Below are 27,588 nucleotides of genomic sequence, written 5' to 3' on the forward strand. Positions count from 1 at the left end.
ATTTTAAACAAATTGCCTCTCAAGACTGAGAAGACTAGGTTAAATTGTCATTTGAATGGGTAATTAGTACTGTTGTGGTATAGTGGTTCTGCCACTTGCTTATCTTGCAATCAGAGGGTGGTGGGTTCAAATCTCAGCCACGGCATTAATTTCCCTTAGCAAGGATATCACCTGACCTAGGTGAGGTAATAAGGTACCTGCGGAAGGTATTCCTGAAAAAGCTGTAAGCACGTAGAACTATAGCCTGTAGCTTTGTACTGTATGATAACGGGTCGTGTGGTCCAGTGGTTAGAGCATTGGACTCATAATCGCAAGGTTGTGAGTTGGAATCCCCACTCTGCCATTGTCTCCACTTTGATAAAAAGGCCCGAGAGTAATATCTGTCATCTATATAAGGTCAGCCATTATGACTGATTAACCTAGACCTAAAATGTTTCCTAGGTAATTGGTTATATACAAGCTTGGCATTTACCAGCAAAACGCTGTCCTGCCGAGTTCTACGGGAGTTACCATAATAATAATATGCAACATTACTATAGCACATTATACAATGTTTCTAAGGGCTGCATACTATTGCTCTGGCTTTAACACAGCTAATCTGATTAGGTGCTCAAGCATTCAAGATATTCCTTCTTTCCGGGTATCAATTTTCTACTCCAGGGTGGAGAGTGGCAAATTTAGGTAAATGCCTTGGCAAAGGACTCGAGTGCTGCGATGGGATTTGAACCCAAAATATTTTGGTTAAAAATGCGGAGACTTACACACCGAACCACAACACCTGTAGATATAAATACCCTTGATTATTGCTAATATTATGATACAAAAGTGCAATTTTTATGTTGTCCCAGCTTGAATCTCAAATCCTTGTTCATGTTGTAAACATTCAGTTCAAAGTGTTGAGTGGAAAAGTGAGGTAATGATTTCCTTGAAGCAGACGCCTCGCCAGAAAGTCCCTGGAAGCATTATTACTTCTCATTAATTGAATGTCATAATGACTACCTGCGCCAAGAAATGTGAAGTTATTAAGTTAGAGAGATCTAGAGCAATAAACTCTAAGTAAGGGGTCAGGGAAACTATCTCAATGTCAATAAATCAACAACTATTGAGGAAGATATGTACAAGAAATAGCAGATAGCTCTCTGAATATGTATGTGTACTTTATATATCTAAATGGGTACTCTATACTTTGTAACTTTTGAAAGAAATTTCAATCATTTTTATTTCGAGGGGGAGCTTATGTCACCTGAACTCTTGATTTTGCCTAATATTAGTATTTATTTTCCATATAAAATTATTATGTTTGATAACTTAATATAATCTACCTAGTGGATACTGAAATGATACAGGTATGTACATGTTTTCCCAAAGGGTGTCTACTGAAGATGCCTGCGTCTGTTCTATCTTTACATTTGTCAATCTGCTCTCTGTAATGTGTATTCTACTTTTCTACACCTGGGTAGAGAGAGGCAACTGTAGATTGATGGCTTGTCAAAGGATGAGATGGGTACATACGATTCATTGTCGCTTACGATTTTGACCCGAGGGGGGGGGGGGCACTTCCATTGACGAGTGGATACCATGTGCGACCATGGGGTCTCGAAAAGCACCCTAAACAAGTATTTTCCATATTCTGAAAATGCACCCCTTAACAAGTATTGCCGTGTGAAACCCTACCCTTAACAAGTATTGGAAACAAAACAATATTCTTGGGAAGTGTTTCCTGAATTGAACCCCTAAACAAGTACAGTGATATTTTAATTGTTATATGTCACGGACGTCGGTTTTACCTTTACCTACATCATTGGGTTTAGTACGGCCCACCTCCCAGACCTGGCGCAAATCGGACTCTAAACACGTAGTGATGACTGTTGGGGCAAAAAGTACATCCTTCTTATAACATTTTAGTCTTTTTACCCTCGCAAATTTGACCCTAAACATGTAGCTTTCCTAGCGAAATAGATACCCTTTTTTCATTATTTTAGTGTTTTTGAGACCCTTATTACGTTATGTACGTAACGTGCCCTATCTTGAAAAAGACATCCTTTTTACGTGTTTTTTTGTCACGCATGGTATCCACTCGTCAATGTAAGTGGCCCCCCCCGGGCATTTTGACCATTTTACCATAGTTAATTGAATTCAAATAGCAACACATGAATGGACAAGTTATTTTGACTTTGCTGCTGCTGCTGCTGAATATTGTTTGTTGTTGTGGTGGTGGATGTAGTAGTGGTTGTGGCCGTTGTGTATGTGTTTTTATTGTGATTAGTCCCTTCAAGTTGAATTGGTGAAGAGGGAAAGTAGAATGCATTCCAAAATGAGCGTAAACTGGCCCAACTCCAGACCTCAGCGTATACCTAGTAATCCCCTCTCATGATCATTTAATCTCTAATAGAGTACCAACAACCCTGGTCATTCGGTAAACTTGATTAAAGTCATTACCAAGAAGTGCACATTATTAGTTACATACCCCAAAACACTTGTCTATGCCAATTCAACACATTCCATGTCATCCTCGATTTCCTTATTTAAGCCTGTATTGTTGGAAGGTAGCATCATGATTTTATTTGATTCTAATTCGAGGATGTAACTGAAAAGAACATCATAACATTCAGTATTTTCAGTATTTTTGTTTTAACATTGGAAATATGATTAAAGGAATCCATGCACAGTATCTCTTGTTATATAGCCATGTACAATAAATTTGTGTCTCAGTAGAGGACCAGGGCCCGTCTTACAAAGACTTGCGATCGATCCGATCAACCACAACCATGGAAAGCCAGCAACATCAACATCTAAAATGCATGTTTGCTCAAAATATTTCTAGATATGCAGTATTATTCATACACTCATTGATTTCTTGCAAATTCAATTCAGTGTGATAATCTTTGTTTGAAAAGGAAATCTTGTGAATTTCTTGTAGAAAAGAAATATGGCATTGATGGATTTCCATACAGTTGTTATCGATTGGATCAATCATAACTCTTTGTAAGACTGGGTCCAGGGGCCCGTCTTACAAAGAGTTGCGATTGATCTGATCAATCGCAACTATGGAAAGCCAGCAAAGTCAACATATGAAATGCATGTTTGTTAATGAATTTATATCCATAAAGTCATTGATTTCTTGACAATTTGGTGTGTTTTCCTTTGTTTACAAATTTCCTGTAGAAAAAATTATGACACTGATGGATTTCCATAGAGTTACGATTGATCATTGGATCGGTGGATCAATCGTAACTCTGTGTAAGACGGGGCCCTGGGCCCCGTTGTACAAAGAGTTACGATTGATCTGATGACTGATCAATTGTAACTCTATGGAAATCCATCAGTGTCATAATTTTTTCTACAGGAAATTTGCAAAATGTCCTTTGTTATCAAAGGAGAACACCCCAAATTGTCAAGAAATCAATGAATTTATGGATATGCATTCATATCTAGAATCTTTTTTGAACAAACATGCATTTCGTATGTTGACTTTGCTGGCTTGCCATAGTTACGATTGATCGGATCAATCGTAACTCTTTGTACAACGGGGCCCAGATCATTCTTTCCTTTCATGGCAATATATCATGAGCAGAAAACATTCAATTACAATATTCGTGAGGTTTACAAAAATGATAATAATGAGATGCACTACTTGATCAAAAATTGAAGATTTTTTACATTTACTATTAACTTTTCAAATGCTACCTCTTGTGATCATATTTTCAGTTGAAGAAATTATGCCACAAAAATTGTATGTTCTTTAATATCAGCATACTGGGGATTATTTTGTGGTTAAAATTGGCCATCATTTTGACAAATTCTTAATCAAGGATTAACTCTATAATGGAATATAATCCAATATAATACTGACAAATATGTAATTGGGCCTACCTGTTGATCTGAAGGCTATTTGAAATTGAGTCCAAGAGAGGATGAAAGATTATCAGAAACTAATTAGGCAGTATTTATTGAATTATGGGAATTAAAATTTTGGATGACAATTTAAATAAAGGGGGGGGGGTGGTTTTAATGGTTCCACTACATTAGCTCTGGCAACAATTGTTCCACTGTGAATTCCACACACTAATGGAATCACCAACTTCAACCCTGAATTTAGCACTATACCCTACCCTAAACCTAACCTTAAGCATAAAATAAAACCTTATTGAAACCCTAGCCTTAACCCTATATTTTAGACGAAATAAAACCCGGAGCAATTGTCGCAGGAGCAAATGTCGTGTCACCGGTTGTAATACATTGTACACCTTTCAATCATACATTTGTATGTATATCTTTTAAAAAGTGATATGGAATTTGTTTCAGTATTTACTGCAAAATTTGCATCATTAATTCTAAAAGGAGAGAAGCATTTCCAATAAAGATTACCCAGTATCCTCCTGTGAATAAACCATTTTTGGGGATGTAGCTTTCATGAGAATTACCAATACCGGTATTCTTTTCAATTCAAAGGCTCTAATATTATTAGTTTGATCTAATTGAGAGTACTTGGAAGTGAAGTCTGGGACGTGCCCTCATTTCATATTCTTTGATCTGAGAAATGGAGGACGGGGTTAACTGTGAAAGAGGAGGATGATTTCAAATCATAGAGGTGGATAAATCCAACTCTATGTTTCAAATATATAGATTTGGCCACAAGATGGCAGCATTCCATTTATTCAGACAGAGCTATGCAGTCAAAGAGTTTAACATTTTTTTGGTAAACATGTTCACAATGGTATTAGGGAAAAGAAAATTGAAAATGTTGAATATTACACATATTTTTTCAATCCGTTTCATTCAGTAGATAATGTATTTCTTAAAAAAAAATTAAAACAGCAAAACCCTGCACTCACTGATATACCAACTTTTATGGCAGCTTTGGTGTTCAACATGACAATACAATACTCTGGATCACTCATTTTCAGATACAGTACATAGTCTTCAAGCATGAAAAATTTATCACCTACGGTACATGTAGGCCCTGTTGCATAAAAATTACCATTATATTAACAATTTAACATTGTCATCCAATGGTAATTACTATAGTACCAGACTACCAGCTCCTATATAACAGATAATCAAAATGAACGAATCCATGTAAGTTATCATTGGATTGCAAAGTAACTTTAAAAGTGATTTATGCAACATGGCCCTTATCATGTACAAATGAATTATCATCATTGGAACTTATGACAAATGTAATCACATAGAAGCAGTGTATGGGTGGGTGCGTCGTGGTCTAGTGGTTCTGACTCTCGCCTTTGAAACAGAGGGTCGTGTGTTCGAATCGTAGCCATGGCGTATTTTCCTTCAGCAAGAAATTTATCCACACTGTGCTGCACTCGACCCAGGTGAGGTGAATGGGTACCCGGCAGGAGTAATTCCTTGCATGCACTGAGCGCCGGTGATGGTAGCTCGAGCTAAAGCCGGGGTAATAATAGCAGCGCTTTGTATCCTCTGGCAAAAAGCGCTTTATAAATCCAACTATTATTATTATTGTTATTATGTATGATTTAATTTTGATCATATTTATTTCATTCTCTTTGATCAGGTTCGCATTAGGGGACTGTAAGAAGCCTGTGTATGAGTCTGCATCACTGATTGAAGATATTGTGCACCATCAGATGACTATACTGGTAAGTAATATGAAACAACCGTCAGGTATCACTGACATATCACCAGAAATAATGACTAAGGTATACATGCTCATGAGCTTATTATACAATATATCCAAACTCGTTTTGAGCTCAGTCTCAATACAATTGCACAAAGCTGTGCTATAGTGACGTTACTGGTGCTATGATTCAAACATGAGGTATTACTGACATATCACCAGAAATAATGACTATACATGCACATGAGCTTATTATACAATATATCCAAACTCGTTTTGAGCTCAGTCTCAATACAATTGCACAAAGCTGTGCTATAGTGACGTTCCTGGTGCTATGATTCAAACATGAGGTATTACTGACATATCACCAGAAAATGCATTTATACTTTATCTGTAGTAAATACGAACATTTCTGATTTGGAAATAAAGACATTGCACTGATTTGAAATCAAATTGAAGTTATTGAATTGACAATACATGATGAAGAATAAAGAATTAGCACATAGCCCAAATATTCAAATTATAAATTGAAAGATTAAGGAATGCTTTCATTTCAAAAAGGAAGAATTTTTTTTACATATCATAGCATCCCTGTCATCTCTCGTGCTGACATGGATTTAGAATGAAAGTTGTACATAAAAAAATCAATCACTTTATAATAATAGAGCAAATGTTCCAGCCACAGCACTGAAAATTTCATCAAAATGGGATGTAAAATAAGAAAGTTATGATATTTTAAAGTTTCGCTTAAATTCACAAAATAGTTATATGCACATCCCGGTCAGTATGCAAATGAGGGAACTGATGACATCACTCACTCAGTATTTCTTTTGTATTTTATTATATGAAATATGAAACATTCTAATTTCTCATTGTCATGTGAAACAAAGTTTTATTTCTCCCTGAACATGTGGAATTACCATTGTTTAAACTTTTATGGTTCAGTCAACTTGGTCCTTATTGTCAAATTTGGAATATTGTATAATTCAAACAATAAAAAACAAAAGAAATAGTGAGTGAGGGACATCATCGATTCTCTTATTTGCATAAGACAAAATTCTGCATATATATTTTTTGTGTGAAAAATAAGCTAAACTTTAAAGTGTCATAACTTTCTTATTTTACATCCGATTATGATGAAATTTTCAGCATTATGCTTGTCTGATATTTCTCTATTGATTCAAATCAACATTTTTCCGAGGTGGACTTGACCTTTAACAAACCATTTGGTGATGATGCTATTCATTTTCCAGCTACAGAGGGCAGCAGACGTCTGTATGCTGAGAGGAGCGAGGTTTATCAGTATTGAAGATTTCATATTTCTCATGAGGAATGATCATGATAAACTGAAAAGACTGTTTCAATTCTTGAGTTTCAAAGATATGGGAATGAAACTAACACGACAAATCAGTATGGATGATGAAGATGATGTCACAGATGGTAAGAATCGTTATAGGAGTATGGGAAAAAATCAAAAGGACAGAAAGACAGATAGATAGCTGGATAGCTAGGTAGATAGATAAATTAGTAGATAGATAGATCATACATACATACATACATACTTACATGTACATGTATGTAGGTAGGAAGATACATAGATACACATACGTGAATGGATGGGTGGATGGATCGATAGATAATTTTGTAGACAGAGAGTTAGATATGAAGATATAAAGATATGATAGATACAGAGATAGATGGATAGAAAGATCAGTAGAAAGATGGATTGGAGGATAGATGATGTATACAAGAGAAAGAGTAGAAGGGAGGGGGTGGAGACAGTGAGGGAGCTTTCCTTTAGAACACCACCAAAATAGTAAAATAAAAAATGGGATAAATTAAAAAAGATTAGTTTACAGGAAAATGAAGATTTGAAGCAATCATGTATAGTTTAACAAACTTTATACTTGGTAGAATATTAATAAAATAACAATAAAAGTAGGCATGATGACGTTTTTATGTTGTTGCTTTTATATTTGAAATGACTAACCACATTTCATATCGATTTCACTCTTCAGAGCTGAAGGCCACACAGGCCAAGAGAAGAAAGTTATGCCAAGACTTCCTGTCCAGTATCGACCACACGGGGGAGCTGTCCAGTTTATTAGAATCCGATGAGGTAGATCCCATCAAGCTGGAGAGACAGGATAGGGCTGACCAGAAGGCCCGGGGAATGGATTTGAATTCTTACAAGGAATACACGGAGGCGAGGAGAATGAACTTCAGTAAGCTAAGCAATATTAGTCTACATCGCAATGTTCAGTTTAATAATCCCTGTAGAGTTTTTGTAGACTTCTATAAGCTTCTATATGCTAGGATATTTTGATATCGTAGCATAAGATTTTTGTAGGTGACTTTGCAACATTTCTTACATGAACAAGGAACAACAAATGTTATGTCTTAGGGCTGCCAAGAAGCTTGTAAGAGTTCCAACGGATGAATAAAAAATGAACTAAGTGGTTGTCCATTTCTTGAGAAGCACAAAAGAACTAGAGCTACACTGCTTTTAATGTATGATGTTCGAAGTAGTTAAATTTCATGAGGAAAGCCGAGATGCGATTTCTGGGGGATAAAAGATTATTATGGATGTATCATCTAATTTGGAAAATTAGCACATGAAGTAGTAATACCAGATTACATGTATATCTATCTGTAAGGAAAAAACTCAGCAAAGCACAGGCCTGGCACCTATGTTGAAATTGTGGAAAGCTGAAGATATCCAAATTTTGTAATTTTGTTTACATTATATCTTGCTCTTTCATCTCAATGATCTTTAAAGGTTTCCATGGTGGAGAGAATAATGGAAGTTTTTTACGGTAGACACCATGTAGGTAATCATGAAAAGGACTGTTTGTTTTTATTATTTCTCGATTGTATGGTAGCTCTGAAAAGAACTGTTAATGATGTTTCGACCAGCATGTTCTGGTCTGGGGGAAAAAGATTATTCTGGATGGATCATCTAATTTTCCTGATGACGACCAGAACACTGTGACGCTGGTCGTAACGTCATTAACAGTTCTTTTCAGAGCTACCATACAATCAAGAAAGAATATTAACAAACAGTCTTGTTCAGGACTACATAGCCTACATGGTGTCTTCCATAAAAAAACTTCCATTATCTTTCATCTTGGTTTAATGGTGAAGAAAACTGTTTTAATTATTATTCTCAGACAGATACGAATGATTTAAATGTCAAATGAGCAGGATCGATTGCAAGAAACGTTGTAAGTGGTAGCCATGAGCTAACAGTGGTCCTGTTACCATCGGTAATGCCGCAGGGATGCCTTATGTCACAACAACACGTTATTTATCTCCTGGATCTATGTTTGACATGCGCTCAGTTAATAGCGCTAACAATGTTTCTCTGCGACTGGTACTGATAAATTGAACCTGCACTATTTGAGATTCGTGCCACAATTGAGTAACCATAGTTACCAAGTTAGAAAATAATGGGACTCTGGGCTTACCAATGCCATACATGTTACCTTTGAGCATTACTTGTCAATTATGTTGTATTCTTGTTCCTTTGTTTCCTACAGTCAGGAAATCAAGCAAGTTCAAGGAGTGGTTAGACATTGGTAACCTAGAACCCAAACCTAATGCCTTTGCCATGGAGATTGTAGGATTCCTTGCTCATGAAACAGTAGCACAGGTATTTGAAATTGTTGAGATAGTTAATATGCTTTTCTGCCATTAATTGAATGGTAACTGGCTGATCATCACCTTTAAGGGTTCTTAAATCATTATTTTTTATGAGATACGTGTCTCGGCAAATGGACTGGATATTCTACTACTGATTCCAAACTTTGTATTTCAAAGTAAATTTTGCAAATGAATGAATATAGACTTTTGAACTACAGTTTTTCTTTGAAATCAACAAATGGTATATACTTTTGAACTACCGGGTACTTTTATTCTTTGAAATTGGTTCTTGATATGTGCATGAAAGTCACAGGTTTATTCTTGTTTCTTGCAGCATTTACCAAGTAATTGTATCATGATCATCTTAAACCTCTGACTATTGAATTCTGTAATTTCCATTGTCATTTTGACCACCTGGTTCTAAAAGGCAAATGGTGTATCTTAAATCTCCTGCCCTGACATTGGTTACAGTGAATTGAAAGTTGAGTTTTGGAAGACTTTTTGTGACCTGTATTGTAGTAATTGTATGTTTTCTTGCATTTAATTGCATTTTCAGATCGTGGACCTCTCCCTGCTGGTCCAGCGTGACATGCTCGCATCTCCCTGCGACCCCATCTCGAAATCCATGAGCCCGATCTGCTTCAGTAACCTCTCCCCCTTAACGACCCACCCCCACCATGCCAAGCTCAAAGCAGCCAACACCCCGCCCTCAACACCCTCACAATCCCCCGTCCCTTCGTCCCCCAAATCCCCCACGGACAAAATGGTATCGCCCTTCCTCTCATCCACCAATGGCAATGGAGGCAACCTGAGTGCGTCGAATAACAGCAACAACTCAGATAGTTCATCGCAGTCACAGGGGGACTCCAAGGCCCCTCTCACGCCTGGAGGGACTTCGAAGGCGAAGTCAAAGAAAAAGAAGAAGGTACATGATCAAGATATTTTGAATTTAGAATTCCTATTCATTCATTTCTGAATGATAAATGATACAAAATCCTTAGAGTTTACATTTGAGTAAACTGATTTTACAAAACATTAGATTATTTTGTTTCTTAATACATGTATTTCACAATACACATTTAAAATAGAGGTCAGTTTATGAACCAGAAATAAGATCATTTTCTTTGTGTTTATAATGGAAAAAAAAACAAAAAAAACAACATGTTTTCAAATTCAAGTAATGGAAAAGGTGTACGGTGACCTTTGAGGACAATGAAATTTAGTAACACTTCTATATATATTGAATGGCATTGTTTAATAATGAAATATATTGCAACCATCATTTGCTACAATCAGATGGGTTTTTGTAAGTCAAGCCCAATGAAAAGAAAAGAAAAGAAAAGCATAAGGCTGAAATTTTATCAAAATCAGATTCTACATGAATATGCAAATCTCAATTAAATTTAGATGTCATCGATCCCTTAACACCCAGTGCAATTATGCATATATCTGTTTTGTAGAATTAGGTGACACTTTGCTATTTTCAGCTTTAAGCCTTTTTCAAATGGGTTAGACTTTCTCTTTAAAGAGAAATTGGTCATGGTTTGATTTCATCTGCCCAAATAATTAGTGTATATGTAAATCGAGTCGAAAACGCAGCCCCACTAGCATTACCAATTCATGCTGGCGAAAAACGGCCAGCATAAATAGATAATAACAAGACCAGTATACAGTGAAAAGGTTAGAGGTTATAGGCATGTTGTTGTTTGGTCTTATGTTGTACATGGCTGTATGATGATGTTGTTACAATGTTGGTTACATGTGTCACTGTATACTGGCCTTGTGCGCTCGACTGCTCACACCTTAGGCCTTGGTGAAGCTACCCTTATGTACCTGTCAAGAGTTTAGGTGGTTTTGTTCAAGGTTAGTAAAAGTTGATCACGTCTTGGGAATCCTCATCAGGCCATGAATATTTATTAGCTATTTTAATGGGATATGACCCTTGACCCGTCGGGTTATTTCTCAGACTTACATGCATATTCAGAAAGCCTGTTTGTTGATCACAGATGAATGGAATACCCTGTCCCCAGAAAGACATCACAATGGTTGATATGCTGTAGTTGTATTGACTGCATTATTCTGGGTATTCAGTTTGTCACTGCATTCATCTGATCACAGATGAATGGAATACTCCGTAACTAGGTCCCCAGAAAGAAGAATTCATGAATTGGAATAGCTCTGTAAGTTACAGGTATTCTTTTCATGTGAACCTGTTACATAGATACATCACAATGGTTGATACGCTGTAGTTGTATACTTATACTGACTGCATTGTTCTGGGTTTTCAGTTTGTCACTACAGTCCAAACCTGCACAATGACATTGAAAGGGAATAGAACAATCATATTAAAGACATTGATTAAAACAGATACACACTTATCTTTGTTTGTCCCCTACATAGAGGCAATAAATACATAGGCCTATACACTGTAGGCCTCCGTACAGAAAACATGAGGACGGTGGGCAATTTCGCCCCCACGACAGCCCAAATTGCCCCTAAAATTCATATTTTGAGGTGACCATTCTTTATAGAGTAGCCCCAAGATCTGTTCCAAACAATATTCAAGATTATTTAGAAAATCAATATTCGAACTGTGGCAGAAGAATATTTGCTTTTACTGCACAATTACTTTTTACCCCTAAAAGTAACCTTTCAAATGAAAGAGATACATTGTACATGTAGCTCCTCAAATTCTGCAATTGCCCGAATGTGGAAAAGAAAAATCCCCCCTTAAAAAAAAATGATGTTTCTCGTGCCCTTGTTTGGTAATTATTTATATTTGAGCATCCATCTTACAAATTCATGCCCTTACCTACATGTATCTTAGTTACGCTTATGTCTCACTCCCCTGTGGCAAATCTAAGATTTTTACACTTTTGTCTGTGCTAAGTGTAGAGTGAGACCATAGGCGCTGCTTTTCCGACGGCGGTTGCGTTAACATCAAATGTTAACTGAAGATTAACTTTTTAAGATGAACTTTGGCCAAGTTGGGGGTATTTGTTGAATTACCTTCATAACTTTGAAAGTTTATGGATCTGATTCATAAAAGTTGGACATAAGAGCAATCAAGTATCACTGAATATCCTGTGCAAGTTTCAGGTCACATGACAAAGTTTAAAGGTTGTTAAGGTCAATGAACTTTGGCCATGTTGGAGGTAATTATTAAATTGCTGTCATTACTTTCAAAGTTTATGAATTTTGGACGTAGGGGTGATCAAGTATCACTGACAAGTCTTGGGTCAATGAACGTAGTATTGTATCATTATATGAGTGGTGTTTTTTTGTGAATAATTATTTTATAGTAGTTTTCAAAGTCAGCACTGCTGCTATATTGAATCGCGTAATGCAGGTGAGACTGCCAAAGGCACTCCACTTGTTGTTTTATGATATAAGTTTCTTAGATTTAGCTATATTGATGCATGTTCAATGGGTGATTCTCAAAATATAGAGGGCGCCTCTCACGTGCCACTACCTGGATCTGTCATTGCTTCCTCTATCATATCAAGAAATCACCATATTTTGTGTAATTTAAAAAAAATTATTTTCTCATACAGGACCGTGGTTCATCTTTAGCAGCGTTGAGCCAGTATCTTGCTATCCAACCCCATCACATAATGGAAGCTATGAGGAGATATTCAGACGTCATCCAACCAATGGCTTACTTTTCGGTATGTACAGACTCTCTCAGGCCCTGCCACATACGTTAACTTAATTTCTTGATTAAATTCAAATTAAAAAAAGAAGGAATCTTTGATGTCCGTACAGTTGATTTTTTATATGATTTACCAAGATTCTTGATAACAAGAATATATTTATATCAATTTGGTATTGAATATGAGCAATATTGGTCTGGGATCTTTAACAAATTTACCTCATCCTATGTTCTGGTGTAAGAACCTTTGAATCCTGAACAAAAATAGAATTGGTATACATATATACTGTACCTTTATGGTGCATCCCACAGAAAAGGAAACGCGTTTTCAGAGTTAGATATTGCAACAAGTAGAATCTTGTCTTTAATTTGAGACCAACAGCTTAGCAAATCGTTCACGCACGGTAGATTACAAGCAATAAATATCGAGGCGTATCAGAAACGACTTGCGAAGAATCTCATGTGTTAATCTGAATCCTCTCTCATTTCACAGATCTTGAGACAAACTTAACAAAGAATACAAAAGAATGCTAATGAGCCAATTATAAAAATCATTGTATCGGGAACCAGTCTTGTCCAATTTTTTGTGCGCAACCTGGCTTTGACACTAAAATATCAAACTTGTCTTGCTCATTATGGCATGAAGTGTACAAATCATATTAGGTATCAAAATATAGAGGAATAACTGAATGTTATGATGGTGTAAATGAAATAAATTCATTTGTGTTTGAAGAAAAAAAGCCATGGTAATCCCAGTTTCCTATTTTTCTGGGACACACTGTATATATTGTTTGATGCTATGAATTTTATTTTGATGACACAACGAAACATCAAAATCACAGCTTTCAAGCTAAATTTTTATTTTACGAAATAGATTATCTATCATATTGTTCTGAAATTCAATATTTGCAACTTTGAAAATTAAAAGGTGATCAATGAGGGCTTTATATTACTGCGGAATCTACAAAGTCAAATTTGATCAAACTGACTAAAATTCAATGGCTTTATTTTTTTCTTTATGACAGAAATATGTGACGCGGATGAAACCCAAGTTACTGGTTTTGTAATGGCTTGATGAGACATCTCTTATGAATTGATTACTGCCATCATTCCTATCATCATTCATCACGTACTTAGCGATTTCTGGATCAAGATACACAATGGGTGATTTCAAGTTCAGTGTTGGTGTTGAGAGTGTGAAACGCCTGCTGAACCAAGCTCCAACACCGAGCTGGGTGTAGAGGAACGATACCGATCCAATATTGATAGCCTTTGATGTCCCGCCTCTGCCTGAACTTTACGCGAGAACTTCTCGACAAAGAAAATGAAATTTGGGAGAAATTACAGTAATATCTCATCGTACATATTGCAAAGGCTAAAATTACTTAAGGATCCGAAAGAGTAAACATTGTCCATTAAATTTTTTAAGACTTAAGATCTGTAAAAATCTAATTTTACGGGAATGTTTTCTCCTGCTCGCCGCCTGTACATGGGCTTCACATCACCAACACCAACACCGAACTTGAAATCATGATTTTCCCAAACCCTGGGGGCTGGTGTTGGTGAATGGGGTAATTACACGTAGATCGTCAACACCAGCTGTGATGCTCCGTCAGCAGATGACATTCGACACCAGTGCCCAACACGAACTGCTGGAAATACGTCTTATTTTTCAAGGTCAATTCCAACACCAGCATCGTTTCAACACCGTATATGTACTTGAAATCACCCAATGTGAAAAGAAAAAAAAAGAATTAGAAAAGTGGTATAAGCTGGGTAATTCATAATCATTTAATTGAAAAAAAAAGATGCCTCACCTTTGGGTCATCCCCCCCCCCGATTGAGATATCCTTGCACCCTCCCCCCCTGATCAAAATTGAAATGATACAAGTTTCCATATATGTCTACTTAAACGAGATTGATGCACTGTTTTTATGAAAACCTTGAATGAAATGCATTCCTATTTACTTATGCAATTTGATATGTTTTAAAACTGATGTTATTTCATTAGGCTAGAAGATTAGAACAACAATTGTTTTGTTGCTTTTATGAATATCATGAATAAATTATTCATGACACAACTTATGTTTTTGTCATTTACTTAACAAATACAAGGAAGGTTTTCAAAAAAGAAGACGGTCTTTCATTCTTATATTTGTATTTTCTGATATGCTTATGAATATGCATGCTAAAAAGTACTTTATGCATATTAGGGAGTTGAGTAAGAGAACAATAATTTGATGATGAACATGCATGTTAAAAAGTACTTTTATTTATAGTTTATGCATATTTGGGAATGTAGTGCACAAGTTATTACATTTATGGTATCTTTAATGTAGACAAAGTATGGCTGTGAATCAATTGAAAGTATAAATGTATTTGGGGGGGGGGGATTGGGATGAAGTATTTGATTGTGTGAAAATTAGAATACCATTTTGTATTCATTACTCATGATCTGCAAAAGACAGAGTATACACTCAATTTGCTCTTTCGTTTGAAAATATAGCTGCACTATTGGATGTTTTAGATGTTTTAACATCAATCTTCATATAAAAGGAATTCCTCCTGCCTACAATTTGAGATGGGTATTTTGAAAGTGCTGCATTATTATAACTCATTTTATTGAAAATAGAAAAAGAAAACCCATTGCCACCTCTTGCAAAGCTTGAATTTGTAAAATGCACATCTGTTTTTTGTTTGACATGGGTAGATATATTGCATGCATTGTGATCTGTTTTTTTTTTTACCTCTGCCTCGTAATGTTGGTCCATTTCTGTATATACACATCTATCAAAGATGGCAAAATAGTGAGAAAATTTGGGTATATATGTTTTGTGGCAAAGTGATTGTTGCAATTGTAACAACTATATTAGTTGATTTTGGTTTTACATGTTTGTGCAAGCTAATTTTAGGCTGAAAAAAATTGCCTCAAAACAAAGTGAATTTCAAATTGTTCACACGATCAGCTAAAAAGTAAGAAATTAATGACATTTTATGTTTTACCTAATATCAGAAAACAGTATGCATTGAAGTCACCTCCTCACTACTTCCAATTATTTCATGAGAAAGTTTTCTAAATGAAGGTTGTCACAATCTAGATCAGGGGGGTGTTTCACAAAGATTTAAGTATGACTTAGAGTCGCACTTAAATGTCTAGTTGCGCGCTGTATAAAAGGCATGACAGCATAGGTCAGATCATGCCAAGAGGACGCGCACTATTGCGTATTGATCAATAAGATTGCGCGTTGCATATCATGTACGCGTCGACATTTAAGTGCGACCGAAGTCATATTTAAATCTTTGTGAAACACCCCCCTGATATATTAAAAAATCTATGCTTGTGAAATCATGAAATCTTAGCTCAAAACTGATAGTGGGAAAAAATACCTAACATTTGATGAATTCCTTGCTTATTTTGCTCATTTCTCAGCAATTACACATTTTCTTCCAGAGTCATTTGGTTGCTGTTTGAATTTATTTTGAGATCGTTACAACTTGTATTTATCTTTAATTCTTTTGTTTGATCCTTGTTGGAAGTTATTCTGATCAATTGTTGAAAAGTTATACTGCCTAAGCCTGACGTTGATTAAGAACACTCCTCATGTCAATGTTTTTAGTATAATTGTTACATAGTATTTAGATCTCATTTCATTCAGTCATATAAAATTGGTATAGTGTATCTGTATGCTGTCAACAGTTCTTTGATTTTCATTCCATATTGCTGATCTCCCATTTCAACTGTTGTCGATGCTTGCCATTTTCATATTTTTTTAATTATTAAACTTGGGTTATATATGTATTTTCATGGTATCAGATTTAGTTCACAAGTCTATGATTACACAGTAAATGAAAGGTAGAAAATCTTGAACATTTTGGTAAGATTGTTTATTTCCAAATAAGCTCTGGACCTTTACAATAAAGACAAACATACATGTACAGGCAATCTTTTGTAATAAAAATATTTACATTATATGAACATGTTGCTGTCATTATTGAATTTATGTTGATTCTTGTTCTGCTAATAGTATTCAAGGTGAATTTGATTTGCTTGAAATAAATCACAGCATTCTCTTACAGATATATTATCAAAACCATACTGAATGGCATAGAGCACAATTATATGTACATTAGAATTCATGTATTTTGGTACCAGAAAAATGATAGCAATATACCAAAGTGCATACATAAAATACTGAAGGAATTATTTTATTGAAGGTGGTTCACAACATTTAGAAGAAATTGAACTCCATGGTGATCTGGTAGGAATACTTGGAAATTGCTGGACGGAATGTGGCAATACAATAGGAGAGTCATTGGACAGATAACAAGGCTTCAATGTACGAGTATTGCATAATATATATACACATAGAAATATCATTCCTTAAAGGTGGTGCATAGAAGTCTGGAGGTAACTCCAAATTTATGACTGAAATATAAACAAAGCATTTTTAGAAATATACAACAATTCTTTACCTATTCTACAATAAATAACGGACAGATCAAAAGTGTTTTTGTATCAATATGGAATTTCTAAGAAGTCCACAACAAAAACTTCATCAAATTTACTGCAGTAAAAAAAACTGTACAAATGAATTGCCAGAGATAATTTATTGATTACTCCGTAAAAGTGCAAATGTATATGCCTCTTGTGGTCAGCATCATTTCATTTATCTCTGTGAGCAAGTCTTCACTTCTTTCCAGTAGCTGATATAACATGCCCCCACCCCTTCTTGCTTTCATGGCAACACACTCCTTGATCTGGGTCCAGTTTCATAAATACTTGCTCTAGGTACAATTTCATCATCAACCAATGAAATTGAATGATTTCAGTAGTTTTATACTGTTCTGTTAACATAACAGGTTTTATGAATTGGGCCCTGTACAATAACATCCATGATCTTTCTAGGAACATGGCAGCTCCTTGAAGTTGTGCCCATGACAGATAAAGAAAGTGAATTTATTGATTTAATATCTGTTGGTTTCATGAGTACTGGAACTCTTTTGATAGGTGATGACGACATCACCTATGGTTATCTAAAATCTTGGGTTCGTGTCCATCCAACAGTTACATACCATTACTTTTCAGGAGTACTGGAGCTCCTTTGATGGGTGAAGACACTGCCATTGTAGTTTGGCTAAGGTTATCTAAAATCTTGGGTTCGTGTCCATCCAACAGTTAAATACCATTACTTTAGCTCCTTTGATGGGTGAAGACACTGCCATTGTAGTTGGGCTAAGGTTATCTAAAATCTTGGGTTCGTGTCCATCCAACAGTAAAATACCATTACTTTTCAGGAGTACTGGAGCTCCTTTGATGGGTGAAGACACTGCCATTGTAGTTGGGCTAAGGTTATTTAAAATCTTGGGTTCGTGTCCATCCAACAGTTAAATACCATTACTTTTCAGGAGTACTGGAGCTCCTTTGATGGGTGACGACACTGCCGTTGTGGTCAGGCTAAGGTTGTCAAGGATGAAGTTCTTGGGTTTGTTTCGTCTGATTGGACTAGGGTGGGGTCCTTGGATAGGTTTCTGGGACTGTCCTGTGGGCGGGGTGTATTCAGGTGTAACCCCCTTGAGCTGGTACGTCCATTGCATGTCAGCCGTCTGTAAGGAGAATGAAGCATCTAGTATGGTCAAACTTCCTGTAGCAGAAAGACTGAAGGTTGGTCTCTCTTAATTTTCACCATTGAAATATGAATCAAAGGAATGTGTTCATAAAGACCACTTGCTCAATTCTGAAAATTGATTTTCCTGTCTCAGTTGGGTGGGTCTTTTTATACAGGTTTGAACAGATAATCTAATTTTAGAGAAGATAAGTCAATCCCTGGTTGCACATTAATGAATTTCAAGAAAAGAAGAACTTTAAAGCAAGTAATAACCTTTGAATAGCGCATACCCTATCCACTAAAATTCCTAACATACTTTATGGCTATATTACTTATCCATGCATATTAATGATTTTCCAGAAAGAACTTTAAAGCATAACCTTTCAATAGCACACACATACCCTATCCACTAAAATTCTTAACATACAGCAAACGCTATGATATTACTTCTCCATGCATATTAATGATTTTCCAGAAAGAACTTTAAAGCAAGTTATATCCTTTGAATAGCACATACATGTACCCTATCCACTAAAATTCCTAACATGTACAGCAAAGGCTATGATATTACTTATCCATTCATATTATATGCATATTCTATCAATAGCTTGCTCCCATCATGTTCAAACAAAAAAGAAAATTATGAGTAAATCAGTTCGCCAGGTAATGGATCACCAGTCCAAAGTTCATGCATAGCTTCATAAAAGACCACCCTGGGTGGAGAGTGTCAAGGCATAGACAGCAATAAGTGAAGACACAGAAGCAATATAAGGTTCTTCTTACCTGTACAACGAGCTTGGCATGATAAGTCTTTCCATAGAGCTTGGGTGTGAATCCCACGGTAATGAGAGTTCCTGGTGTACCCAGAGGTTTGAGTTCTCCCGTCTGGGGACTCACTGAGAACTCAACATCACTCTCGGCTACAAAGTAAGACTGGAAGCCTACAGGATGTCTGCAAGAATAATCAAAATGAATTGTATTATGGGGAGCTTTATGCCAAACTCAAGATGGGAACTCTTAAAAAGATTGAAACTCAATGTTAAAAAGATATAAAAATACACTTTCTCAGCTCCAGAAGGTAGGAAGTGAAGATATTGAAAGCTTTCAACAAATGAATATTTTAATTTGTATACTGTAATTTGTAAAATAAAACACACACAAAAATTCAATATAGAAGATATATTTTTACTCAGGGAAGTGAAAATTTGCGATGTCAAATTTATATTCTATACTGAACTTATCAGCATACAAATTCTTTTTTTTTAATACAGTATTGAAGAAACATTTATTTACTTTTTGGAAGATATCACACTTTTTTAGGATTGATAAACGTCATCTGACTTTATTATAAAGTCAGATGAATTTTATGGAAGACAATTACAGGAGCAATAGCTGTTCCTTGGCATAAAGTTTCAACCTGTGAGGAGTCTTTACAAAACCACCAATAACTTACCTAGCTTGACTGGTAAGCCTAAACCCAACCATCGCTTGCTTGTTGAGTCCTACTGATTCTATGGTGATGAGATCATCAACCGTAGGCTCGGTGGAGATGAAACCAAGAGGGAATCGCCATACTCCTCCGGTGGTTGCCTTAATACACAGTTGAACATCATGTCTGTATATAAATAGAAAGGAAGAGAGATTACAAATATGTAATTGGACCATGGTGTGTGCAGATTTATTGTATCATCGCGCTTCAATTCAGCCCCTTTTGCCAAAAGCGAGCATTTATAATTAGAACTTTTCTTAATGGACACACAAAAAAGCACAATTGTTAGTGACTAGAAATTATGTACAAAAACCTGCTTAGTCTATGGTGTTGTACCATGATACAATTGAAACCTCTTTTGAGAATACGGGCCTATATGTCTCAAAGCAGCTAATTTTTCATATTACCAAAAAGGAAAAAAATGGTTGAGGAATACAATGGAGCTAACCTTCCATAAATTGAATAAATCAAGCATTTTTCAGACCAGGGATTTATTCCGCAAAGAGTTCAATTTGAAAATTCCAGTTATGTGCAGTGTGACCGCATTGGTCAAATCATGCTAAGAGGATGCTCACCTCTTTGTATTAATCATTAAGATTGCGCATTAGATGTCATGTGTACATCTACATTTAAGCACGACTCCTAAGTCAAATGTCATTCAACTCTTTGTGACACCCCCCCCCCCCCCCGACCCCAGAACTATTTCTAATAATTATGATAAATATCTATATTTGAAAAATTCATATACAAGGTGGGTCAACCACATCATGGAGGCACAATAGCTAAGTCGGAGCAGGGTTTTCGGATTTTGGTGGAGCAGGGGTTTTGGATTTCAGTGAACTGGGTTCAATTCCAACTTGTTGCGCGAGTGTCCTTTGGTAGTGCATTAATCCTCAATACCAGGTCCCTCAGAGAGGACCTTAAGCCGTTGGTCCTCTGGTTGCTTGTTTACAAGCATCCATGCTTTCTTAGCAATCAGGTAAAAATCACCACCAAAAGTACTGTCATTTATGTCCCTTCTTTTTCCATTTGTTAAATTAATAATGGACAATTTATTGTGTTACACTGAATGATATAAGCTACTAGTAATTCAATGTATTAACAAGTCAATATTCTATATGGTTATCTGAATATGATATGTATAATAGACATACTTATAAAGTCCATGGTATTAACAAAAAAAAACACACAAAGCTTGGCTGTTGTATTACAATTTAAGAAGTTTTTTTTACAAGGTTGGAAATGACTACCTCATGATCTTGAATGGTGCATAGATGACGTTGAATACGAGTGTCATGTTGCCGGAAAGCTTCTCTCTCTGTTTGCGAATGAGCTGAAGAGAGACAGCATTCTCTAGCTGTACCTTGGCCTCATCATTGGGGTAGAGAAGCTCGTAGTTGAACTCACTGGCTAAGGTGTTACCTAAAAAAAAAACGAGACGAAATAGAGTTACAGGAATATGATGCTCTTATACTGAACCATCATACCTAGTCAAAATTAATAAAGAGCAAAAACATTATATAAATTCCAACTGACTGGGCATGTGTCCATTTGAAATTAATTTGAGATTAATTTAAGTTCAAAGAAATGAATAATCATGCAGTAAGTGCTCAGCAATGAGGTAAAAAAAAAATTCAGTACATGAAATTGGATCAATTTGAGCATTTGTACTTTGATTTTCATTATTCCCTGATCTAGCTAAGAAAGATCAGATCGAAAACCATCCTTCAAATCGGATAATAGTAATATATAATGAGAAACAAAATCTCATTAATTTATCACTGTCATTGAATATGAATGATGATATCTGATATAAACTTGGTAAAGACATACTTTCCATGATTAACAATTTTGAAAAGAGCAAAATAAATACAAGGTTAAGCTTTTGATAGTAGAAAAGATTTTTGTACCTTCTCCAGCCACCACGCCATCTTCCTCTATCGTCCGATTCTGATCCTTGGGAGTGACTGCTCTAGTCTTGACCATCTGATTGCTACTGGCTGAGCTAGGTACAGCACCAGTCAGTGAGACCTCCAACCTCTCCTCTATCCTACTTCTAGCCTGGCAGCTGATCACCGCACCACGGTCAACCTTAGGTTGGGATTCTGGGATCCCGTTGATGGGGTAGAGCCAGCGGATGTCCCGAAGACCACCACTCTTCTCACGCCTGTCATGGTCCCTTGAGGTGGAACAGATTGAGAATAAGTAATTAGTTGTTTAAGAAGACATTAACATGTATCTCACCACTTTACACCAGACTATACTGATGAGTTAGAACTATAAAAAGGCAGATCTACAGTCCACAGAGGGTGATTCTCATCAAGTTTGTTGTAGGTATTAGAAGTGCAATTTATATTTTCTTCCAAACCAACTCATTGACAACAACCAACACCAAAAGTACAAAGATTTACTTGCTGACAGATTAGGTACCATTCAATCATTTGAAGTAAATATGAATCTAAATGGGATATTAATGAATTATGAATTCATAGTCTTCATTATTTTCATAGAATATTCAATTGAATAAAAACTCTGGTAGGTACAAGTATAAACGGAAATATACTGCTTACAATTTACTAGGATTTTAAACATTGATTCTACCATCCACAGCTGCCAACCTGAACAAGAACTATCATAGAACACATGAGACTGATAAGAGAAAAACTTCAGGGCTCCGTTTCATAATAACAACAAATGCAATATTTCTATAACAAGTTTAGTATCAGCCAATCAGATCGAAGGATTTCAGTGGCTTATAATATTATTGTAAATTTGTTATTGTAACAAGTTTTATGAAATGGACCCCTGTACTAAATACTGAAAATTAGCACCACTTAAAACAATCTTCTGGAATGAAATGCTTTTCTAAAGCAGATAACGATTTAAAAGACAAATTGCCTTCAGCTTACCCCCTGGCCAATGGATGACCTGGGTAAATTCATGCTCTGGTTTTCACTATTTTCATATAATATTCTCCTTTCTTAAAAAAAATCTGGTAAGTATTAACTACAAACAGCAATATATTACTTACAATTTCTAAAAATTTCAAACATGAATTACACCTTCCCACCAAAAACAATATTCTGGAACGGAATGCTTTTCTAAAGTACAAACATTTTAAAGACAAAATGACTTCAAACTTACCTCCTGGCTGATGGATGGTCAGGATCCTTCATGGGCAAGTAATCCCAGTGCTCTCCATTCTCTCTCTTGATAGAAACAATACACAGTGCTTCATGGAGGTTCATACGATCAGGGGCAAAGGTGATGGGGATATCCAGAGTGGCCTTCGGTCCAACAGGGATACTGGCAGTTCGTTTCAGGAGCAGGCAGAAGGCCGATTCGGCCTTGATCCGGTTGCGGTCTAGACGGCCTTGAGCGGACTCGGCAAGTTCCGTGTTGTCTGTACGGTGATGGTAACAGTGGACAAGGGATTATAGGTCCCCATAGACAAATGTTTATATGACTGGTTTTAATCGCCACTGAGGACTCGTGAAGCAAATATCTAAGAATGTTGTTTATTGTTAACGTTAAACATACTATAGAAAACAAGGTATGCATGACACCACTGATGGTGAAAAAAGCTTTAGATCCCCCTCCCAATTAAACTTTTGAATGCGAGTTCAGAAATAGCAATTTAATAACATCTTTCTTTTCATTTGCATAACAAGATACTTACAAACTGAAGAGATATACAAAATTAAACAACAACATGATACAGACAAGATAATCCGTGGTGTCGATATGAGCTAAACAGGAAACACAAGTTGAAAATGAGAACATTACAGAGATACTCACCAGAAAGGACAATATTAACCAGGATATTTTCTGAAGTGGGATTCCTGAATGGGATGATGAGAGAGGTGTTTGATCCCAGGGTAGCACTCACACTGACTGGGTCCAAGGGTGTCGGGGTTAGACCCGTACCAGATGCTATGAACACCCAGTCACCAAGCTGAATAGGGAAGGTACAAATGCAAAATATTGTTGCAGAGTTTGCGAAATCAAAATGCAAAATACAGTTCAGAAACTTGTCTTAGAGAGAGTTGTGTTACAGGAGACCTCTAGTCTGCTGTGCAAACCCTTCACTGAAGTTAAGGGTCTGAATGTGCTAGTCTTTGCGTGGAGACGCACTTGTAGATCAAAGTTTCAATCAGGGTCTGTGCCTGCTGACTAGGTGACCTCTGCCTTATTTAAATCTCTTCGGACCACATAAACCTGTTCATCTTTAAGGCTAAATTTGACTTAAAACATGTAATTTAGACATGTTTTGCATATTTTGTTCTAAAATATTGTTTTGACTTTGGCAATTATTTGACTCATGTAAGGTCTACCGTAGATTCAAATCAGAACATAGACACCGAGGCATCACTAATAACGGAGTAAAAATAACAGATATCCCCAAGGTTCTAGATCTAATGAATCTGAATTCACTATTTTGAAACCAGTTAATCCAATACAAGGAAAAAAAAAAAAGCAAATGCAGTTGAATGAATGGTGTAGATACCTGTTCACATTTGAAGGTTATCTTTGCAGTGTGCGTAGACTGACCAAGGGCTGAAGGCATGAATTGAAGAGGGACTTCTTCCGTTGAATGAGGAGCCAGGACAATCTGAATAATAGAACAAATAGTGAGGACTAAGACAAGTTTTTAAAAGGAGTTCAAACACATTCACCGAATTCATGGGCTGAAAATGACTCAAACATTGCCTCGGCTTGACTCCAAAATACCTGTTATATATATTTGAATTGTTCGCATTTTCTAACATAATTTTCAAGAATAAGACACGAGTAATCATATTTTCTCTCTTTCGTTCCCAAATCCTTACATGGCCTTTACAATGTTGCTGATGTACTATTGAAGCTGGTTATACATACTTGTTTTGAAGGTGACGCATGAAATCAAATCACCGCCATGCTCCTGTTGAAGTTTTAATACCATCAAAGACAGTTTATGCTGATGGATACCCAGTTTCCTATGTCCAGTGGCCTTCTTCCTAGATAACTTGTGATTATGGTAACTTTTTCATTCTGGTAACTACCATGGTAACAGGGCTTAGCAGCAAAGTGCAATCAAGGTTTCTGTTGTAGGTACCATAACAAAGTTACCATAAAAGTTAGTCCTTATGAAATGGGGCACTGGTGGGTGTTTCACACAACTGTTCTTAAGTTACGAGTGACTTCATGACTGACTGGTGACCCTTTCTCATGGTAAATGACATACACCAGGGGCCCATTCATAAAGGACTTGCAACTGTTGTAACTTTGCCATAATGGCAACTACCATGGCAACAGGGCTCAGCAGCCAATCATCAAGGTTTCCATAATGGCAAAGTTACAAGTCCTTTATGAAACAGGCCCCAGATTTCCATCAGTGTTGATTAAGTTCCTAATAAATGGTCACAAGTCATTCGTAAAGTTGCTCATAACTTACAAATAGCTTTTATGAAGCACCCATCAGGAGTAAAGGAGGTGGGTTAAGTAGAGAAGAAGGTTATGAACTCACCTTTCTTTCCTGGTCCACTTCTAGGGTGAAGTTCTCCTGGTTGGAGCAGCTAGGAGTCAGCTCCAAGGTCTCTTCGGTCGGGTTACTCAACGGGATGAACTGACGATTCCATTTACCAAGCTCACACTCCATGTGTGGTAGGGTAGTAGGCGCTGGTGTCTCGGCTGTCAGGTTCAGTGAGTACCAGAATTCACCGATGGTTGCATTCTGGAAGATCAGGCTGCAGGGGTCAAAGACAGTAGAAGACACTAATAGTATCCTATGCAATATCAACCAACAATGCTTTCTAATGAACGCATTGTATCTATTTGATTAATCGAACCGCTAGGGTTTGTGCTATCAGGTTCAGTGAATACCAGAACTCAGTATTGGTGGTATTCTAGAAGATTGGGCTGCAGTAGAAGACACTTAAATCATCATTCAAGAATGCCATCAAATCACTGTATCCTACCATTTTATATATTAAACCTTTATACTCATATCACTCCTAAAGTGAGATGCACTGTATAGATTTTAATAAAGTTTTCAATCTTCTGGTAAATAGATTTTCTCTGTTCTAATGTCATTGGTGACTATTAACTTAAGTTGTGTAAGTGAACAAATGAATAGGATATAGCTTTTAATCTTGACTTGAAGACAAAAATTTGATATTCTTTTTCAGCTCAAGTAATATCAATTACATGAGAAATGCAGATCTTATGACTAGGAAACAGTAAAGCATAGTTTAGACTTGAAGCAATGAACTTCTAGTTTCAATAATTGAACTAAAAGCTTGCCACTCACCTTCCGGTTGTTTGACCGATGATCGCTGGAGCAAAGACTAGCTGGTAGTACTTCTTCTGAGCAGGCTTCAAGGTCACTGTGGGGTCACCACGAAGCCCCTCCCCCTCGATGGACACATCAAAGGTTAGTTCATCCTTGGTTGGGTTGAAGATCTCAACCTCCATCAGTGAAGCGGACTGAGCAGCGCAGGTGATTCCGATGATGCGCTCCGGTGGCGGGGGTGTGGCTGTATAATCAATGAAATACAATGATTTAAGCAATTGTACATTTCATACATACATGTATTATCATCACATTATATATTCAGTTATAACATATCATCCGTGTTTATCCGAACCGTCTATCAGTCAATTTTGGTAAAAAAATAGATTTTGCGATTTTTTGCAGAAAATGAAAGTACCCGTACAAATCCAATTCTAAACATAATTTTTTAATTTCTGCATTACACGTACGGTCTATTGGCTAAAAGCGCACTGCTGCTGTCGATAGTAGGTACACTGCAAGGATTTGCTGTTTGCTTTCCTTTCCCTCATTTTCATAGAATAATGTAGGAAGAAATTGATCATTGTTCATATTTTTGCCAACTTCCGAGGCATTGTACAACACAAAATTGCGAATAGGCATGAGTGTGATGGTACAAGATTTCACACTTGGTGAAAGAAAGAAACACTCTAGCCTTGTTGAATAGGTCATCTATCTTTCATCTCATGCAAAATCTTGTACAATCACACTTTTAGCTATTCGCCATTTTAAAAATATAATTCACTGACCTTTGACAGCCAGTGAGAACCAGACACGGTATCCAGACGTCTCATCACGAATCTTGCTACCCCCGGTGTTCTGTGAGGATGATGCTAAGCTGCTGACAGATGACTTGCCACTGTAAGGACGTAGGTCACGCTCGGCTTGATCAGAGCTGATATCACTATCATCAGGCTCATCCCTGTAGCAAAGGTTACAAGATCTTTTTTTTTTTAGTACAATGAATATTATTTCTTGGAATCAATATTCTACGCATCACATTTCTAAATGCATAGGGTTTATGCAGGGATGTGGCAGTTTTACTACCTTCTAGCATTATGCGAATATCTGGAATAAGTCTTCTTTTCACTAGGACAAAAAACTAGACATAAACCTTTGAATATTAACATTTATTATTATTTTCTATCATCATTGTTTTTATTATCACTATAAATATCATCACAGATATAAAGGAATGGGAATTGAAGAAGAGACAATTTGATCATGGAGCAATGATGTATTTGGCAAACAATTTGAAACATTTTAATTGTGTCAGAATTATATATCAATAAT

The 27,588-nt window shown here is 36.4% G+C and overlaps 2 protein-coding genes across 5 annotated transcripts in view; one reads left to right on the plus strand and one right to left on the minus strand.

Moving 5' to 3' along the window:
• The first annotated feature begins 5,533 nt into the window (after window positions 1-5,533).
• Window positions 5,534-16,866, plus strand: LOC129258394 (transcription initiation protein SPT3 homolog). The gene is made up of 7 exons (XM_064098498.1): window positions 5,534-5,618; window positions 6,850-7,036; window positions 7,615-7,821; window positions 9,136-9,248; window positions 9,795-10,163; window positions 12,793-12,906; window positions 13,916-16,866. Exons 1-7 carry the CDS (start codon window positions 5,607-5,609, stop codon window positions 13,955-13,957), a joined length of 1,044 nt encoding a protein of 347 aa, XP_063954568.1. The 5' UTR covers window positions 5,534-5,606; the 3' UTR covers window positions 13,958-16,866.
• LOC129258937 (cilia- and flagella-associated protein 47-like) overlaps window positions 16,760-27,588 on the minus strand; it is a 61,212-nt gene continuing 50,383 nt past the window's right edge. For all 4 annotated transcript variants that reach the window (XM_064098497.1, XM_064098496.1, XM_064098495.1 and 1 more), the window contains 11 exons: window positions 27,045-27,217; window positions 26,275-26,500; window positions 25,492-25,711; window positions 24,493-24,597; window positions 23,784-23,940; window positions 23,130-23,388; window positions 21,896-22,164; window positions 21,236-21,407; window positions 19,950-20,111; window positions 19,280-19,448; window positions 16,760-18,494 (listed from right to left, as the gene is read on the minus strand). In XM_064098497.1, coding sequence (XP_063954567.1) covers window positions 18,276-18,494; window positions 19,280-19,448; window positions 19,950-20,111; window positions 21,236-21,407; window positions 21,896-22,164; window positions 23,130-23,388; window positions 23,784-23,940; window positions 24,493-24,597; window positions 25,492-25,711; window positions 26,275-26,500; window positions 27,045-27,217 — 2,131 coding nt within the window. In that variant the 3' untranslated portion in view covers window positions 16,760-18,275. The remainder of the gene's footprint in view (window positions 18,495-19,279; window positions 19,449-19,949; window positions 20,112-21,235; window positions 21,408-21,895; window positions 22,165-23,129; window positions 23,389-23,783; window positions 23,941-24,492; window positions 24,598-25,491; window positions 25,712-26,274; window positions 26,501-27,044; window positions 27,218-27,588) is intronic.

Source organism: Lytechinus pictus, chromosome 4, assembly GCF_037042905.1.
Source record: "Lytechinus pictus isolate F3 Inbred chromosome 4, Lp3.0, whole genome shotgun sequence".
NCBI classification, from domain to species: Eukaryota; Metazoa; Echinodermata; class Echinoidea; order Temnopleuroida; family Toxopneustidae; genus Lytechinus; species Lytechinus pictus.